The sequence below is a fragment of the Artibeus jamaicensis genome, unplaced genomic scaffold, assembly GCF_021234435.1.
Source record: "Artibeus jamaicensis isolate MK-2021 breed Jamaican fruit bat unplaced genomic scaffold, CSHL_Jam_final contig_444, whole genome shotgun sequence".
NCBI classification, from domain to species: domain Eukaryota; kingdom Metazoa; phylum Chordata; class Mammalia; order Chiroptera; family Phyllostomidae; genus Artibeus; species Artibeus jamaicensis.
The window spans coordinates 4,033,714-4,051,955 of record NW_026521831.1 but is presented as its reverse complement, the minus strand read 5'-3'; the positions used below and the strand labels follow the sequence as shown (position 1 = coordinate 4,051,955).

Sequence of the window (18,242 nt, the reverse complement as noted above, 5' to 3'; positions counted from 1 at the left end):
CTGGACGGGTCAGCAGGACCCCTCTGAGAGAACACCCACACCCACATCTGTCCCTGCCTCCAGCCTTGCCTTCCCCAGTGGGAAAATCCCTCTACGTCCCGGTCCCCCCAGTTCCCATAAGCCCAGCCCTTCAATTTGTCTTCAGCCCTAGAACAGCATCATGGGACATGTATCTCAAGTTCGCTGTGCAGCGGCACCACCGTGAGCTCCTCCAGGTCAAGGACCCACTGAGCCCACTTCTGAACCTCTGCACCTAGCCCGTGATCAAGCATCAGCACGGCCAGCGAATGAAGGAAGAGCTCGGGGACCGCCCTGGGCCCAGGTCCAAACACGGCCTGGGTCCCCACCGCAGGCTGCATTCTTGTCACCTGCAGCAGAGCCCCGTGCAGCCCAGTGGGGAGCTGGAGGCAGGAGCTGCCATCACGACTCCAGGGCCGGCCAGGCCTGAGTCCCAACCTCAGTTCTGCTACTTTGTGCTGTGTGACGCCGGGTACATTGTTGACTTCTCTGAGCCCAGTATCCTCGTGAGCAAAAGGCGGGCGCTACCTCTTCTTAGGGGTGCTATGAGGATATGAGGTGCCTGAACAAGGTGTGCAAAGGGCCTAGGATGCTGCTGGCACAGAGCAGGCCGTTTAGAATACAGCAGCCAGTCACAGCAGTGGTGACAGCACTGAGCCCTTCTCCTCTTCCACTCACGCTAAGGAAACCTCCTGGCAGGAGACCTTCAAAGATATGGCGGCCAAGTCCACGCCAGAGCCCACCATCCTCAAGGCTCTTCAGCAGCAACTCCCTCCCCCCTGCCTCCCACACTTCCCTTTGCCTCTGCGGCCCCACACGCGGGGACCAGCTGCCACCACTCCAGCTGGGAGGCCCATCAGTGGACCCTCCAGTGCAGGGGTGCTGAGCAGAGTTCCAGTGCCCTCACTTCACAGGTGAGGACACTAAGGCTTGAAGACAGGAAGAGGCCAGCCAGGGTCACGGCCATACCCAGGGCCCTGGAGACCAGGAGCCAAGCAAGGCCCCATCTCTGCGGTGCCCCGCCGTGCCTGCAGCTCTCCCGCCAATGTGCCCACAGTGACCTTTCGTTTCAGACTGAAGCCCATGCCACAGAGTCCCCAGGAGAGAAGATGGGGCAGTGTGACCACAGAGTGTCTCGTGCCAAGGATGCTCAGAGGCGTGTTCCAACTGCAGACGGCAAAAGGGAGGGTCGAAGAGGCTGACTGTGCAGGGTGGCTGCCCGGCCCCTCTGCACATTTCACGTGGCCCCAGCAAGACGATGGGTTTCCCTGTCCACGTTCCAATGGGGCGGGGTGGTCCGGAGGGCAGAGCCTGAGGATGCGATCCTGGTCAGGTCGGCCACACACGTCCCCACTCTCTGCCTCAGTTTCCCCATCTAGATAATGAAGGGGCTGGATGAAATGATCCCTCAGGGACCCCAGGTCCCAGCTCATTAAAGCTTATTCAAGCCTTCAGGCCACCGAGGTGCAGCCGGTCCTGGGCCACGCGGCTCCACGCGGCGGCCCCCGCCACGTTTGGACAGCCTTTGGAGCGGCAGGACCTGGCGGCCTTGCTCCGAGATCTCTGGTGCCGGTGGCCAGGGCCGGTTATTCCCATCCACTAACTGCCTTAAAATGCTGCATCCAGGCTGCATTAAAAATTAATTACACATGCTATTTTATTGCCAGTGCATAATGTAATGAGCGCCAGCTGTGCTAAACAGCCAAACTCCTTTTTAAGACAGCTATAAAAAAAAAGAAAAAAAAAAGAAAGAAACTGCACTTCCAAATGCCTCTCCTGTCAGAGCAGAAAAAAACAGCAACATCTTGTATGAATTTGAACAGAATTCTTTGATTTAGCTCTGCCTTCAGAACGGCTCGCAGAGTGGGGTGGGATCTGGCTTGACTGCGGGTCTCGTCTGGACGTTGCTGGGATCTTTTTACTGAAGGACAGTCACACTGGTAGGTGCCCCTGCCCCCGCTGCGCAGCGTCAACTCCTCTCCTAGCCCCCCACTTCCTGCCCAGCAACTTCGGCTGGTGGCTGGTGCCGGAGACATGGCTTCCAGGCTCCATCAGACGGGAGACTTCTCTGGAGTTCGCCCACGCCCTGAAGCCCTGGGCCACCTCCGCCAGCCTGGAGAGGTGGCTCTCTGCATTCCAGGGCCTTGCGGCTCTCCACGGTGACTCCGAGCGCTTTCTCTGATTACGGGTCCTAAAGGCAGGTGGTTCTGGGCGGGGTGATCCCAGAAGCAGACAGACAGGGGAGCAGAACCCAGGGACTGGCACGCAGAAGTCCCACTGGGTGGCATCTGCTGGAGCCCCAGCCCCTTTGGTGATGCAGACATCACAAGGCGTGCAGATGACTCTAAATTTTTAATAACTCCCTTGGGAGCCCTTCTCCCCAGTGGGCCAATCCCCATCGACCTGGGCCCCAGTGGGCCCAGAACAACCCAACAACAAACACAACTTCGCACAGGGAGGTGCCCCAGCGTGTCTCGAACCTTCCCCCGCCGGGCGCTTCTGCAGTCCACACACGCTCACCCCTCACTCCCTTCTCTTCTTCTTCGCCCCATACTCACCCCTCCCTCCAGAGTCTCCATGGAGGCTCTCACACCCCACTGGGGCGCCTCTGCACCCCTCAGGCAGCACCGAGGCCCTGCGCCGGCGGGGGCGTGGCGGGCACTGCCAGCCCGGCCCACAGCGCCCCTTGCTTCCCACTGATCCTCCGGTGCTAATCAAACCCAGTCCAGAACGAAACTACAGCTTGCTTCTTGTTCTGGTATGAAATGTGCAAAGCACAGACCATATCATTAACATAAAACTTCCAGAAATAAGGCCACTTTCCAGACAGACTGTATTAATTGCACCAAGCTTGCACAGCCGGGGTGGTCTAATCCATGGCGTCCCATTGGACGGCACCGGTTATAAAACCCGACACAAAACGAACACTGGGATGGATATAACTGAAGGAGGAGAAAACGACAGATTCGACGGTTAAACCCTACTATTTACTTACAGGTATTCTTTTCCCTTTATGGTCCCCTTAACCCAAGCCAAGAAACCCCAGACCAGTTAAATAACATGGCAAACACGCTTTCCATAGAAAAGCACATTGAACTTCACCTTACAGGATGGCCCTGTGATTGCAGCAGGTACTAATGATGGCAACTGACTCCTCCTATTAAATCCAAACACTCCCACTTCCCCGAGCTCAGGCAGATCCTGTGTGTTCTTGCGGGAGACCTTGAACTTCACCGAGCTCATGTATTAATCAATGGGGCTGATGACTATTTGCAGCTTTTAAACACGCAGGCACGCCTCTCTATTTCTCTTCTCCCCCCTGATGCTGATGCAGGATCAAAGCCGGCCAAGAGGTTAAATGCCTTTTGGAACGGAAACTCGGCATCCAGCTTGAAGTAAGAGTCCACACAGGGCCAGACATGGACCTTGTGAAGCTGTGGGACCCGTGCTACTCCCGCACGAATCACGACGTCTACAGGGCTCAGCGCCGGGCACCGGACCACGTTCGATCACCATCCCCCAAAGCATCAACCCAGGTTACAGGTGGGGACACTGAGGAAGAGGGAGGAAAATGACTTGTCCAAGGCCACACAGTTTCAGAGGACAGAGCACCCTTCACCTCAGAGGCTGCTGTACACGGATGTCAGCCTCTGAATCGCAGAAGCCTCAGAACGGAGACAGGTTCAGGCCAAAGCCCAGCGGTTTTCTAGCTCTGCTCGGCACACCCACCCCTGCCCTGGGGACCGGAGCCAAGCCCCGCACCCGGCCTGCCACAGGGACTCCGTCCTCCCAACAGGCCAGTGCGCTCCCCTTCAGGGGTCAATACGAGGAGCCTCGTTTTTAAGGACACAGATATCACACACATGCGTGTTACACATGTATGTGTCATTTTCATATATATCACAGATCTAGGTGTGTGTGTGTGTATTATATGTATTTTCATAGAAGGGGAAGCTGAGGACCAGAGAGGAGGAAATGACTTGTTCAAGGTCACCAGCCAGACAGAGTAAGGGCCAGGACCACAGTCCAAACCCCTTGACGCCGCAGGCAGCCTGGGGAAGCCCCTGCGTGGAGTGTCTCAGCCTGGGCTCCGGCGCCCGTTATTTAGCAGACGCAAAGCGCAACAGGTGCACAGGACTCAGAGAAGTGCCCCCTCCCACCGTGACTGTCCGCGGAAGGTCAGGGTTGGGGCTCTGGGAGGCGGGGCTGTTTGGGGTGCCGCTGGACGGAGGGGTACACAGCAGCACATCTACCTGTGTGGTCTCCGCCCCCACAAATTCACACCCTTCTATAAATAACCATCACTGTGTTCCCGGGCATGCAGTTAACCCGAGCCAAACGCAGAGACACGGGGTTTTCCGTATTAATCTGAATAGACAGGTGCAGTGCGTCCCGACCCAGAAAGGAACAAGACGAAGCCAGAGCAGCGGCCCCTTCCCAGCTGTACACAGGCCTGCTTCCTCCTCGCCGGTTCCTGGGGACGCAAGGGCTCCACTCCAGCTACTAATTAAACAGGCGCTAAGAGCACTTAAGCGGAGAGCCCAGTGCCAGGGACAGAAGCTACCAAGGGACCAAAACCACTGGAATAGGACGTTTTTGGTACTAAAACTGATCAGAAGATACAGAGGTACAGCCTGATGCAGGCTGACGAATGGGGACCCCGCGATGAGGGGACAGTGCTGGGGATTGGTGTGCCATGCCAGAGGCTGAGAGCTGGGTCAGAACAAGAGGCCCCATGGACCTCAGGCACGACACCACACTGCCACCAAGTGCGGGGATTGCTCGCGGGCTCTGAGCCCTGTGGAATCAAGTTATAAAGCCCAGAAAGGCCACCAAGCCTGAAGAGCCAATGTCTAAGATGAACTAGGTGCTGGATGAGTGGCCCAGGACCAAATCCCGCCTCTGCTCCTCCAGCCCCTTCAAAGGGTCCTCCTTACAGGTGTGCACGTCCCCCTCCCGAATCCTCCCTCCACCGCCAGGCTGCAGGGGGGCAGGGGCCCATGTGCCCAACTCTGCCTTAGTTGTAGTGTCTGCAAACTAGGTGCCCAGGAAGTGGCTTTTTGAGGGAGAATGGATGAGTGAGCAAATAAGTGAGTGAGTAAATGAGTGAGTGAATGAGTTAATGAATGAACGAGTGAGTGAATGAATAAGTAAATGAGTGAATGAATGAGTGAGTGAGTGAGTAAATGAGTGAGTGAATGAGTGAATAATGAGTGAACGAGTGAGTGAATGAATAAGTAAATGAGTGAATGAATGAGTGAGTGAGTAAATGAGTGAGTGAATGAGTTAGTGAGTGAATGAGTGAGTGAATGAGTGAGTGAATGAATAAGTAAATGAGTGAGTGAATGAGTTAATGAGTGAGTGAACGAGTGAATGAGTGAGTGAGTTAATGAGTGAGTGAATGAATGAGTGAGTAAGTGTATGAATGAATGGAGTTCTGAGACCTCAAAGTCTCTGAGCCTCATTCTCTCATCTGTAAAGTGGGGAGTGAACTACCTCCTAAAATGGCCACGAGGAAGAAATTCAAGAAGGCACACAAAATGCCGAGCGCAGGCAGTGCACAGTAGGCCCTCAATACACAGTCCCTAAGAGGAAGTGGGTAGCACTGTGGCTGAGCGAGTGTGTGAGGCACGTCCCCTGGACAGAGGCTGAGGCACATGGCCCAGTGGGAGGGGTGGCCCTGTCAGGAGGCATCCTGATGAGAAATTCCAGGTCCCCAACCTTGGTCCAGCCACTTACCCTGCCCACGCCTTGACATCCCCATCTGTACCATGAGGACGGAACGGCCCCTGTACAGCACAGTGGCTTCTAGGCAGAGCCAGCGCCAGCAGAGAGTTAAGCCGCTCCCTGCACGCCAGGGGGATCGTGTTTCTGTACCGCAGAACTTGACCGAGTCCAGTCATAAACACTTGGGCTGATCTGTGAGAGCTCGTCCCTCCTCGTGGGGCTGCAGCACTAATTACAGGAAAGCCAGAGAACAGGGCAGCCACCCAGACAGGGCAGCCCCCGGCGCCCCGCAAGCAGGGATCACGGCACAGACCCGTGGAGCCTGGACAGGCGCCCCTGGCACCCGGAACCCCGGGCCAGCCTGCTTCTTTGCAACTCCCACCCTGCCCAGGTGATTTCATCTTTGCTTTGTTGCAGGCAGAGCTAAGCCCGGAACCTGTGACGTCGCCATCTGTCACAGGAGGGTGCCGAAGGCTGCAGGCCGCCTCCAGAGCAGCAAGGCCCTGCGAGCTCTTGGCCCTGGAGCTGGGACTGCCTGTGGCCCTTTGCAGAGCTGTGGCTCCAAAGGGCCCCTCCCTCCCTTGGGAGAGCTACACCTACAAGCAAACCCTGTGCCATAAAAAAGCATTTTCCTTTCACCACCCAAGTCAAAAGAAGTCCTGCAGGGTGCCCTCACTCTGCACCCACCCTCTCCTCACGAGGCCCCTGCCTGGCAACCAGACCACATGTGCTCGCCACCACCCGGGGCGTGTCAGCACCCGGACCTCAGGGGGCCTTGATGTGCTTCACACCAGGCAGGCCATGCTGAGAACCTGGGCCAGAGAGGCCAGAGGGGAGGCCCAGGGGCTCCGGGCTGGATCAGGAGTTTGGGTTCTATTTGGGGACAGAATGGGGGGAGGATGTAATTGATGGTGGACAGGTTGAGTCACCTCACTGCCCCTGCGTGCCCATCTGTAAAATGGGCAGCCACACCAACCAGCGGCCAGGCACACGGTGGGTGCTCAGCCCCTCGGGGAAACACGTGGCCCTGCCCTGAGCCCCCAACACACCCCATATGGGCTCACGACCCCCCGAAAGGCTCCTTTAGAGTAACTTTGTTTCCTCAGTTAATGGGCAACACATTCTCACAAAGAAGAAACCCCGCGTACCGGACGGCTCAGCAATGTACACAGACAACCACGGAACCTTCTGGCCGTGTCTGGTCGGGGGGCAGGGGTTGGGGCTGGGGAGCGGGTGGCAGAAGAAAACCTCAGATGTTAAGCGTTATCCAATTAAGCTTTAGCTAAACAGCCCAAAGAGATGGAATCTGGAGGATGGGGGGGTGCTCCTCCTGGGAGACTTTCAGAATGGATGGAGGCGTGGGGGTACCTCCCAACCCGTGGGGACCAGGACACTGGTACGCAGTTCTGTTGGCATCCTTCACCACGTTCCCTGGTGCCCCCCCACCAGAAACGCCTTTTGGGGCAGGGGCTGCACGGCCCCCCCGGAGTCCCCGCTTTTGCCCCACCCCCCCGGGAGCCCGCCCCCCACCGCGGCGTCTGTTACCTGACAACTGACACTGACATCCAAAAGGAGCCTCCGCGTGCCCCTCACCCTGAGTCCCGTCGCCCGAGACGGGGCGCCCACTGCAGCAGGGCAGGGGGAAGCAGGGCGGCAGAGCGCCCAGGGCGCGCAGAGGTGAGGTGATCACGGATGAGTGAGGGTGGGAGGAGGAGGCAGCTATGGGGGCCATCGCTGGCAGCTGGGCAGGCCTGCACGGCCCTGGAGAAAAAACAATAGAAAAGTCTGGTCAGTCGGGCCCTGCAGGGTACTCGGGGCTCGGGGCGTGGCACGGGGGCCCGGGGCGAAGGGCTGCGGGCCGCCCTGCTGGGGTGCCAGCCCCCATGGGGGAGACCCCCGGGGCACAGGCCGGGGCCTGAGGGATGCCACTTCCACAGCTGCCAGGTTGGGCTGTCTTGGGGCCGGACTCCCATCCCTGGGGGCCTACTGCAGGGAGTGGTCAGGGGGCCCACTCCCAGGTAGGGACCCCCCAACATGAGGGCTTCTGAAGGGCTGTAGAGCAGGCTCCATTTGGGCATCTGTTCCCAAAAATCTGGGCCACCCCCCTCTGGGAAACTCCTGGCCACCACTGTTTGCTCTATCGGGACGGTTAACCTCCAGCCTGGTGAAGGGCCGGCTGGTGCCTCTCTCCTGCCCATGGTCCTCCTCATCAACCCAGGCCTAGAGGCCTTTCAGGAGGTTTTGAACGCCCCCCAAGAACCCTCTAGCTCTGCTCGGCACCCCTCCTCCTGACTCCCCAGTCTGACGGCCACGACGCAGGGCTGGGGGCCCGCCTCGCCTCGGCTCCCCGGCACAGCCTGCATTTGATTTGACCGTTTATCTTAAATGGCTAAGAGACCACCAGGGCAAAACATTTGTGTGAAGCCCTTGCCAAAACCACAAGTGAAGAAGCCCAAATTCCCTGGGTAAATAATTGAGCAGGGAAGCATCAGAGAGACAAAAAGAAAACATCAACAAGACGACAGGCAGCTGGGCCCTGGGCCGGCGCTGCCAGGGAAGCTGCTCAGCGCCCCACGCACATGCCGCCTGTAGGGGGGCGGGGAACCCGCCCGACCCACGGCCCCACGTGGGGGCCCCCATCCAGAAGGGCCACTGCGAACCCACTGCGGGCCAGGAGTCACATGTTCGCCTGGAGTGAGTTTCCCACTGTGCCGCGGGGCGGGGCTCACGACGCCCCTGGCCCAGACCAGGAAACTGGCCACGTGGCTGCAGCAGGCTGCACACACCAGCAGGCAGCCCCGCAATCCCTGGCTGCCTGGCCTCAGAACCGGGGCTCTTTCTCGGTTACCCAGGACTAGGGGCGTCGGGACGTTTGAGAAGACCTGTAAGTGTCCTCCCAGGGGAACGAAGCTGACCCCACTCACATGGGCCCTTCTGGGCCCAGGACGACCTCCTACTAGGCTAAGCCCAGGGCCCGAGATGTTTCTGAACCGAAGGCCCAGGAAGGATGTGGCCAAGGACCCCATAGGCAGGTCCCGCCACAGATGCTGAGCAAAAAGCAATGCCCCAGATGGAAGGAAGGCCCCAGAGAAAGGTCAGCACTTGAGGCCAGTGTCACCTGTCTCCTTCTGGAAGTTTGCCCTGGCCAGTTCCCACCTGTAACCCCCTGGTCACTGCTCGTTTGACCCTGTCCACTATGTAGCCCTCGCTTACAGACCATGGGAGACTCTGGATCATCGCTAACTGTGCTGAACGCCTGTTGTAACTGCCCCGCTCCGCACCGCAGATCATCCCCGTTCCACAGTGGGGAGGCTGAGGCTCAGGGAGGTGGAACTTGAACCCAGTTGTGTCTCCAAAGCCTGCATGTGCGTGCTTCCCACCTGAAGCTGCAGCCAGGTGGAGTGACAAGAGTGCCCCAGGAACCTGACAGGGAGGGCCGTGGGTGATTGAGGGGGGCCTGAGGGCTCAGTCAAGCCATCAGAGGTTGCAAAAAAGCAAATCCAAGTGGGCTCCCCGATTCTGGGTAAGGCCACAACCCAGCCACCAGCAGGTACCAGGGCTGAGAAAACCAAAAGTTGCTCCTCCCTGGGCCTGGTGACATTGCCCAAGCTGGAAGAGAGCAGAACCTGTGTCTCCATGGTCTGAAGGAAGAGCCACAGGGCAAGTCCAGCAGCGCCGCCTACTTCTGGAAAGGCTGGGCTCAGGCCAGAGTCAGTGGAGACAGAGTCATCCCCCACTCAGGGAGGGGTGGGGGCTGGGCTGCCCCTGGAGGGGCTTCCACACCTTATTAGGAATTCTCACCTTGCTTAAGTCTACCTTCTCCAGGGGCCGGCTCAGCGGAGGCAGGGAGGGGCCAGCAAGATCAAGGGGCTTCCAATCCTGAACTGCCTGCAGAGGACCCTTGGGGGTGGGTGACCAGAGGGCCCGCTGCTCTGGGGCAGGTTCTGGGCTGGAGCAATTTCAGAACCTTCTGGAACTCCAGAAGTCCTCTTCTGAAGCCAGTACCCAGGTCCAAGGCACTGAATTTAAAAGAAGCCACCTATTGTATGACTGCATGTGTAGGAAGAGTCCAGAGCAGGCCAGTCCACAGAGACGGATGGACACAGAGGAAGGGCGGGGCGGGTGGGGCTGGCGGGCAGTGAGAGGGCTCCTGGGCAGGGGGTCTCTTCTGCAGTGACAAGGCTCTGGCATTAGACAGCAGCGGTGACTGCCCAACACTGAGCATGTGCTCAAAACCACTGACGGGACAACATAAAATGGATAAAGTGGTGAACTGTACGTTAGGTGAATCTTATCTAGATGTCTTTTAAAGGTCAAGGTGAGGACTGCCCCTGGCCTCAGTGCCTGTCCCAGGCCACCTCCCAGCCCCTGCTCCTCCTCAAGGGAGGGGTGTCAGCCTTGCGGAGAGCAGCCAGGGAACCCAGAACACCTGGCAGGGCGCCTGAGGCCCCGTGGGGAGAGACTGACAGGCACGGGGGAAGCTGGGGGCTCAGATGCAGCCTTGGAGCCAGAGGCCTGGGTTTGAATTTCTCCTCTGCCATTTCCTGGCCCCGTGACCCAGTCTGAGTCACCTGCTCAGAGCCTTGCTGTTAAAGGGAGGTCAGGACATGCCTGGCCAGAGCCACGCTTCTAGTAAACACTCAATACATGATTCATGTATTCTCCATTCTAGAACTTTCCCTACCCCCCACCCCCCACCCCACGGAAAGGCACCCTATGAAGCAGTCATACCCTGCAGGTCATTCCTACAAAAAACACTTTCTCTGGGCAGGTTCCGCTCTGAAACTGGAGCAGACGCACGAGCGTGGCGGTATGTGGTCGAGGGGCCGCAAGACGCCATTCCAGCCTTAGGGGGATCCAGGTGTCTTAAGAGTAAACCCCTGGGGCTGGCCGGATTCCTTGCCATGGAAGTTCACTTTCATTAGGAAGAAAGAAATAAACAATGAATACATATATCGCCTGGTTTAAGCCCCACAGCCCCCCTAGGAGGGGTCGGTAATACGACCCCCCCCCACAAATAAGGAAACTGAGGCTGGATGTCCAGCACCATGCTGCTCTTAGGGTCAGAATCTCCCCCTGAGCAGCCCACACAGGGAGGTGCAAAAAAGTCCAAGCATCAGGCCCCCGAGAACATTTCCTAACCTCTGGATGAAGGTGTAAGGTCACTTTCACTGCATCCATTCCAAGGGGGTCTGTACCCCGTTTCCCTTCCAGAGGGCCCTGCAGATGGTCGGGCTCGGCTCCTCACACATGCGCACTTCCCCAGCGAACACGCCCACACCCCCGGCGGGTAGACACAAAAACTCGCCTGGCGGAGCCCCAGCCTGGGTTTCAGAGGATGGGATTCTTCCCAGCGCGGACTCCTCGGGCGTCCCCTCCCACGTGGGAGGGTTACAGTCTCCCGACCAGGAAAGCAGTGCTGGAATACTCCGTGCAGATGTATATTTTTCTCCCTACCAGTGCCTTTCAATGGATACATTTTTTTTAAAGCCAAGAACTCCTACTGATAGTGCAAAAATGAGTCATAGATCCAGAAGGGCGACAGACACACAGGGAGCCAGCGCCTGTGAGTGAGGCCACTGGCAAGAAAACCTGACGATCCCGTCGCCCCCCTCCCCCATGCCAAGACATTAATTCTCACAAGTCGGAGAAAATTACTATGCATGAATGCAAAAAGCATGATCAGGAGTAATTAACATGGCTTCATATGCAAATTTTATTAATGCAGAAGTACAAAGTCATTATGCAAATGAAACTTACGTCAACTCTCTTGACAAATATTCATCGCCGAGGCTCAAGTTTCTCCCTCTTTATTTATTTATTTAATTTTTCCTCCCCCTCCCCGACTTTTCCCTGCATCTTTATGTTTTTTTAGGGGTGCAGGTTGTGCTGGTGGTCGCTCTGGCAGCAGCAAGCCACAAGGTCTGTTTGACAAGTTTGCAAAGTTGTTTTTCAACCAGAGAAATTTATTCTTGCATTGTTGATTTTTTTTTTTTTTGGTTGTTGGCAGGTACAAGACAGCTCATAGGAGAAGGGGAAAAATAAAAAAATAAAAAGCTCTGGGCAGCCAGCAGCCAATCAAAACGCCAGAGCCTGTAATGAGGGCGATTGATGGCTGTTTGGCTTTTACTGCAGGGTAATGAGGAGGGGGAAAATATGAATATTCATGAGACTGTGCTCCTGCCTTTGATGATTAAAGAAATTTTTAATATTCAAATAAGCGCTTGCCAAGTGATTAACAAAGAACATGCACGCAGAAATATGGAAATGGGAGCCGAGAAAGGTTTGAGAGTCGAACAGACTGCAGGAAAGGCAGCCCCGAATTTCATAAACAGGATAGGCAGATAACCCAATTCGCACGTGGGCAAATAAAAACATTTCTTTCAGATCGCTTAAATATTTTGCCAGCTACTTGGTCTTAAGGATGATGAAAATGCTCTGTGTTAAGGGGCTAGGGGCGGAGAGAGAGAGAGATCACAGGAAGTCAAAGGCATCGCTCACATTTAAGGATCATTATCCTGATTCCAGCCCACCCCCCAACCCCCACCCCCGACCTAACGGGAAATCGGGGCTCTTTTTCCGGTTTGCTAGAGAGAAAAGAGGGAAGGAAGCCAGCTCTGGCTTAAAAACCCAAGGCCGGTGGGTCATTTCGTTGCTTCTGGGTGGTGGGGGAATGGAGGGCAGTGACCCCTCAAGGGGGAGGGGTGTGATTTTGGGGACCCCAATCTGGAGAGCTCAGTGCCTCCTCTGGGCTAGAGCCCTGGTCAAAACACATGGAGAAGCCAAAAGGACTCAGACGTGGGTATGGGGTCTGGCCTGGCCACCACAGGGCCAGCCACGTGGGGACCAGCTGCCGCCAAGGGAGAGCACCTCCATCAGCTGCCGGCTCCACCAGCTGTCTGCTGGGGCCGAAGGCTCCCCCGTTTCCACAGCTCCAGCACACTTCCCTCGGAAGCACACAGCAGCGGTATTAGCTGGTAAAACGACCCCGCAGTTAAAACACGTCTAATTAGCAGCCGATGACATCCATTTTGGCAATTTCCTATTTGAAAGAAGTGGAGTGCCACCTTAAATGAGACAGCCTAGGTGCTTGCCAGGCAGGTCCTGGCCCCGACCCCGACATTTGGGGGCGGGGGCAGGTGGAGACAGGGGTGTGGCCAAGACAGCAGGAACAGAGGAGGTTTCTGAAGCACCTTCTTTGTTACTCAGTATCAGAGCTACAGGGGTCATGTGGGGGGGGGGTACTCAACACATAAATTCCTTCAATCCACAGGTATTATTGCATGCCTTTTTCTTAGTTTTTAACTACCAAGGTCTGGGAGCCAGCAAAAACGGGAACCTGTTTTTCATTTCACTATAAAAACACACAGAATAGTAAAACAGAAAGGGAATGCGAGCAGGCATTTCAGTGAGCACAGAAAGTCAGCAAAACCTGCAAGCCCAGGGGGTGAGTGCCGTGCCAGGCGCCTCGGGCAGCACCAGAGCGCTTGGGGGACCCGGAAGTCCTCTGCGAAGAGGTGGGGCTCCCCATGTTCCACTCCCCACTCCCAAATTCTCTTTTCTAAGTCAGGTGCCTATCACCAGTCTCCGGGGCCCTGGCTGCCACAAGCTAGGGTTTGGGGTGCATGAGGAAGTGTTCTTTAAAAGAGGAGCAACAGGAAGGGGAAATGGGGTCCCACAGAGCTTGCAGGGCTGTGTCTGAAGACTTCCTTCAGGGTCATTACGGAGGAGCCGTGGAAACACAGTTCGAATCCTCAGCCTTTACGGAGGCTGCCTGCTCACAGCTCAGCCCTTTCCGGTGGCCGAGAGCAGGCCTTCTGAGGCCGTGGAGGTTGCCGGTGCGCATGCTCACCACCTGGTCCTGGCTGGGCGGCTGGGCGTAGACAGGGCCACTCCAGGTGGGGGCACGGAGGGAGGGACAGGGGAGAGGTGGGCTTGCCAGGGGCCCCCAAGAATATCTCTGGGCTTCCGCAGGGACCATCCGGAGGCCCTGGGGACCACTCACGGCCCTATGTGTACCACAGGGCATCGCCCGGTGCCCACCTCCTCGAGAAGGCCTGGCCACAGAGGGGAAGCCAAAGGCACATCCCTCCCAGCACCTCAGGCCCGGCTGCCTTCCTCTGGGCACCTCCCCTCCTGCACGCAGAGATCTGTCAGCGGCGGTGAATCACTGCCTCAACTATTTTTGCTCCCCGGCACACTGCACATTCAGTGTCTCCCAGCAAAGGGACAGGCCAGGCCCAGGAACAATTGTGCCCCCAACAACACCACCGAAACCTGCTTTCCCCCTCTGCCAGGGCCAGGAAGGGAAGGTCCTCCCCAGCAGCTGCTTCTTGCCGTTAGAAGCAGAGGCGGGCGCAGCCCTTCACCAGGTCCAGAGGCTGCCAACCCCGGGTTCCTCAAGGTGCAAGCCGCTGGGGGCTACTCTGGGGCAGCAGGTCCCCTTTCTGCACCCTGAGTCAGGCATCAGTGAGTTTACATCACAAATGCCCAGCCCTGCGGTGGTCCTTCCCAGGGGGGTAGGAGGGCACTTCAGACACTGCTGCGGACGGAGGGTGTGTCCCAACCGTCCTCTATGAATGACGCAGGGGAAGGTGGAGGGAGCCGACCAGTCCAACCCTGAAGCGGGCACCTGCGGGGAAAACAGGAAGCTTCCACTCTGTCCTTGTGCTGGGCGCCCGGGGAAATCCCTGGACCTCTCTGAACCGCCGGACACAGGACAGAAGCCTTAGACTCCAGCCGGAAGTAGAGGCCTGAGCACCCTGCCTTTGGGACACACACAGGAACCAGACAAGAGTCCTCTGGGGCAACCTCATCAGGCAGGGCCCACCGAATCGGGACCCCTGACCCAAGAATGGGGACAAAAGAAGGCGAAACCACGTGTTTCACTGGTTAGACAACTGTGTGCCTACAAGCCTATTACACAGAGATTATGTGTATGCGCACACACAGAGACACACACGTCTATCAGCAAAGTGAACATGCTAACAGTGTCTGCTCGCATCCCCAGGAATTGATAGGGGCCCAAGACAAACTGGAGGTGACAGAGTCTCTGAGTGTCACCAGCAAAAACTGGGCCAACACCTCGAAGAGGAGCTGCCCCTTCTTCCTGATTCAGGCCTTCTGATCTGCTTCCACCTCCAGCAGTTGCTGCCCTAGAACAACTTATCCGAGCTCCTCCGACAATTTCCTCTCAGGGTGTGTCGGGACCCACCACGCAAACCCTCACGACTTGCCCCTGGACCATCGGCACAGCCCATCAGCGGAAACAAAAAGCCAGATAAGCCATTTGGGTCCCAGGCATGAAGAACTGGGGGCCTGGGGTCAGGAACCTGCGGCCCCTTTCCGATGGCACATCATGGCCAGACTCCAATGACCAGCTCATCCAGGTGTCCCTCAGACATGTTCCCATTTCCCCGTAGTTGTGTGTATGTGTGCGTGTGTGTGCGCGCACACGCACGCGGGGGGGGGGGGGATAGCCAAGACTGAAGTCACATGTCACATGAGCAAAACAAACCAGAAGATCACTCCATCCAACAGCACATTTTTCTTTGCCGGCAGCATCCACAGCCGAGGACCGAATGACCTGCAAATGCTGACTCCAGACCCGCGTGGAAAATCGGGTCCCCTCAGACATCACGTTCAAAAGCGGGCAGGCTCAAGATGCTGTGGTCCCCACGGGCTCTGACTCTGCTTTGGCTCAGCCGCCTGGCGCACAGGAGGAGGTCTGAACTCTGAGAATCCAGGAGCATTCAGAGTGAAGAATAATGCAGCCCAGCCAAGAAAACCACGCCAAGGAACGGGGTGCCCAGCAAAGAGGTAACTGTGATGACGCAAGCCAGGAGCAGCCAGGAAGAGGGGTGCAGTCCCAGGTGCAGGGGGAGTGAGGGGTTCCAGGGCTGTTGGCAGCCTCCCCGGTTTTTAACATCAGACCATAAAGCTGTACCTGGGCAGAAAGGAAATGGGCGGACTCCAGAGCCACCCTTTTTGTGGGTGGAATAAAATTTTAACTTGGTTAGTGGGAAGAGGGTTGCAAAAGAAGGAAGAAAAAGAAATCAAGTGGCAGAAGAGAGGACCCTGCTTCAGTTTAAATGCTTTTTTTTTGTTTGTTTTTAGTTCTAGTTATGAGAGTTACATGCAATTGGTCTCTCGTGTTATAATAAATTTTTTTTTAATCCAACTCTCCCTTGGGTTTTGTTGGTAATTCTTTTTTTTTCCTTTTCATTTCTTTTTACCTTTTACTAACAGACATATAGAATATTGAAGTTCAGTGCTTTGCATCACATGAGAACAAAATTTTTCTCTGGCCTCTTTATGTTTCCAAGCCAAGTCTGAAATGTCACCAAAGCACGGAGCAGGCCTGTAATTACCTCCAACAAAGTCGTCCCTTTAACCGAGTTTTCCGTATGCAGATGGCATTTAACGTCCACACTGCGAGCCTGCCTTTCAGCACAGGTAGCATTTGACGACTGAAATCACAAATTTTCTTCTAAGGGAGCCGTCTGACAGGTCCCTTCCTGCTTTATTTTCTGATGTGAAACCCATTTTCGTCTCCTAACGCACCGACGGTGACATACAGTGCCTGCACCACAAAATTTGTAAAAATTAACACTTGGTGGGACTAATTTAACAAAGATTGTTAGCACATTAGCTGAAGTAACACTGCTCCCTACGACTCAATCTAGCCACGCTCCCGATGCCGCTGCGGCAGAGGTTTACGTTCAGCTGAGGTTTATCCCGCTAGTTAATGTAATTACAGGAACCAGTAGCAGGTCCTCCGTGGAAATAGCGTTTCCACTGCAGGGTAGTCCCCTTAGAAGCGAGGGCGATCACGGCACGCTGACTTCGATTTGGCTGTCATTTTTTCCCTTGGCTGTCTTTGAAACAGATGTGCCGGACCTCAGACTGAATGCGCTCCAGAGGCCTTGCGAAGACTCCAGAAAAGTCAAGCCTCGCCTCCTGGCATGTGTTTGTTTTTGAAACCATTAAAAAAAATTTTTTTATGAAGGGATTAGCCAAAGAACATACATGCATAACCCATAGACACAGGCAACAGAGTGCTGATGGCCAGAGGGAAGGGGGGGACGAGGTGGGCAAAGGCGAGGAAAAGGGGGACATCTGTAACAGTGTAAACAATAAAGGTAAAGTAATAAATAAATACTTCTTCCCTACCAAAAATAAATCTTAGCCTGCAGGCTCTAATGGGCTGTAATTCTCTGCCCAGCACCCCATCATGACAAGGACTTTTCAGATACCCCCAAAACGCCGTGGTGGAGAAAAAGGCAGCAAAAGGGATGCCTCCCCGGCTTTTCTTTATGCAAACAATGAGCGCATAGCTGGATCCCAACGTGCTCCAAGCCCCGGCGGGGACTACACTCTAACTGTAAGCTCAGAGCAAGAATCCAGCACACAGTTTCAGGAGGCCTCAGAAATTAAACAGACACGAAAGCAACCAGAAATCAGGGGGGTGGGGGGGAGAATCTTTGCACCATTTCATCGGAAACGGCAGAGAAAATGAAGTCTGGAGCTGAGAGCAGGGACGGAGTCAGCTCTCCGCCGACGCACAAGCAGCCCCTCCGGATCTGCTGGCTGCCCCCTGCCCTGGAGCCGCCAAGAGCAGACGGAAGTGAGACCTGTCTGCAGACCCACTCCCCGCTGGTCCCTGTGCCTTGGGGGTGACTGGGAGGTGGGTATATTTTTTTCTTCCCTGGGTGCATTTTCCTAACCTTATTCTATGTCCTAATTTCTTTGAGGTGGGGTGGGGGGAAAACATCAGTGTCACTGAAGAAACGTCACTCTGTTTTGCAAAATCCAGCAGCTTCCTTGGCAGCAAGAGAGGCTGGCTGGCATTATACCCTCATTTGACAAAACTACTATTTCTGGGCATGATCTCAAAAACAGGTAGGAAGCAAATGCTGAGAAATAAGGAAGTAAAAACAGCCAACAGATTCTGCACTACCAAGAACACCCAGCGTAAACATGATTTATTTAGCTGTGTTGAATGCATCTGTCCTCCACGAAACTAGGTGCCCACTCGGGTGAAGGGGACGGCTGGGGAGGAGGGAATGGGAAGGGGCAGCAGGAAGGACCACGGGCACCCAGAGAAGAGGTGGCAGAACTGCAAGGACTTCCAGAGCAGCTCCATTCCGAGTTTTAGGAGAATAAGAATCTTCTGCCCCCAAATACATGCATGTGTCAAAGAAGGCAGCACTAATCTGCTGGTTAATTAACGAGCTGCCACTAACAAAAGAGAGAAGACCCAGTTCACACAAACAGTGTTTACATGGGCGTTGCACGATCCTGTCGCCCACCTCCCTTCCTTTTTTGCAAACCATGTGGGCCAGTGCCAGGACAGGCATGGAGGCCCCTCAGGTGGGGCCAGGTCCAGAGGTGAGGGGGCGCAGTCCAAGCTCCGAGGACCAGACCTGGGGGAGAGGAAGGACTCTCCCTGCCCTCCCTGCCCATCCTGGCATGCCCACGTGGAACTGACTGAGATC

General features: G+C 55.8%; 1 protein-coding gene across 6 annotated transcripts in view; it reads right to left on the bottom strand.

The window, feature by feature from the left end:
• The window catches only part of BCL11B (BCL11 transcription factor B), a 92,400-nt gene that overhangs the window by 45,959 nt on the left and 28,199 nt on the right, over positions 1-18,242 (bottom strand). For 3 of the 6 annotated variants that reach the window (XM_037130220.2, XM_037130221.2, XM_037130224.2), the window contains one exon: positions 7,291-7,506. The exons of the other annotated variants lie outside the window; for them this stretch is intronic. In XM_037130220.2, the coding sequence (XP_036986115.2) occupies positions 7,291-7,506 (216 nt within the window). The remainder of the gene's footprint in view (positions 1-7,290; positions 7,507-18,242) is intronic. 6 annotated transcript variants of the gene reach the window in all.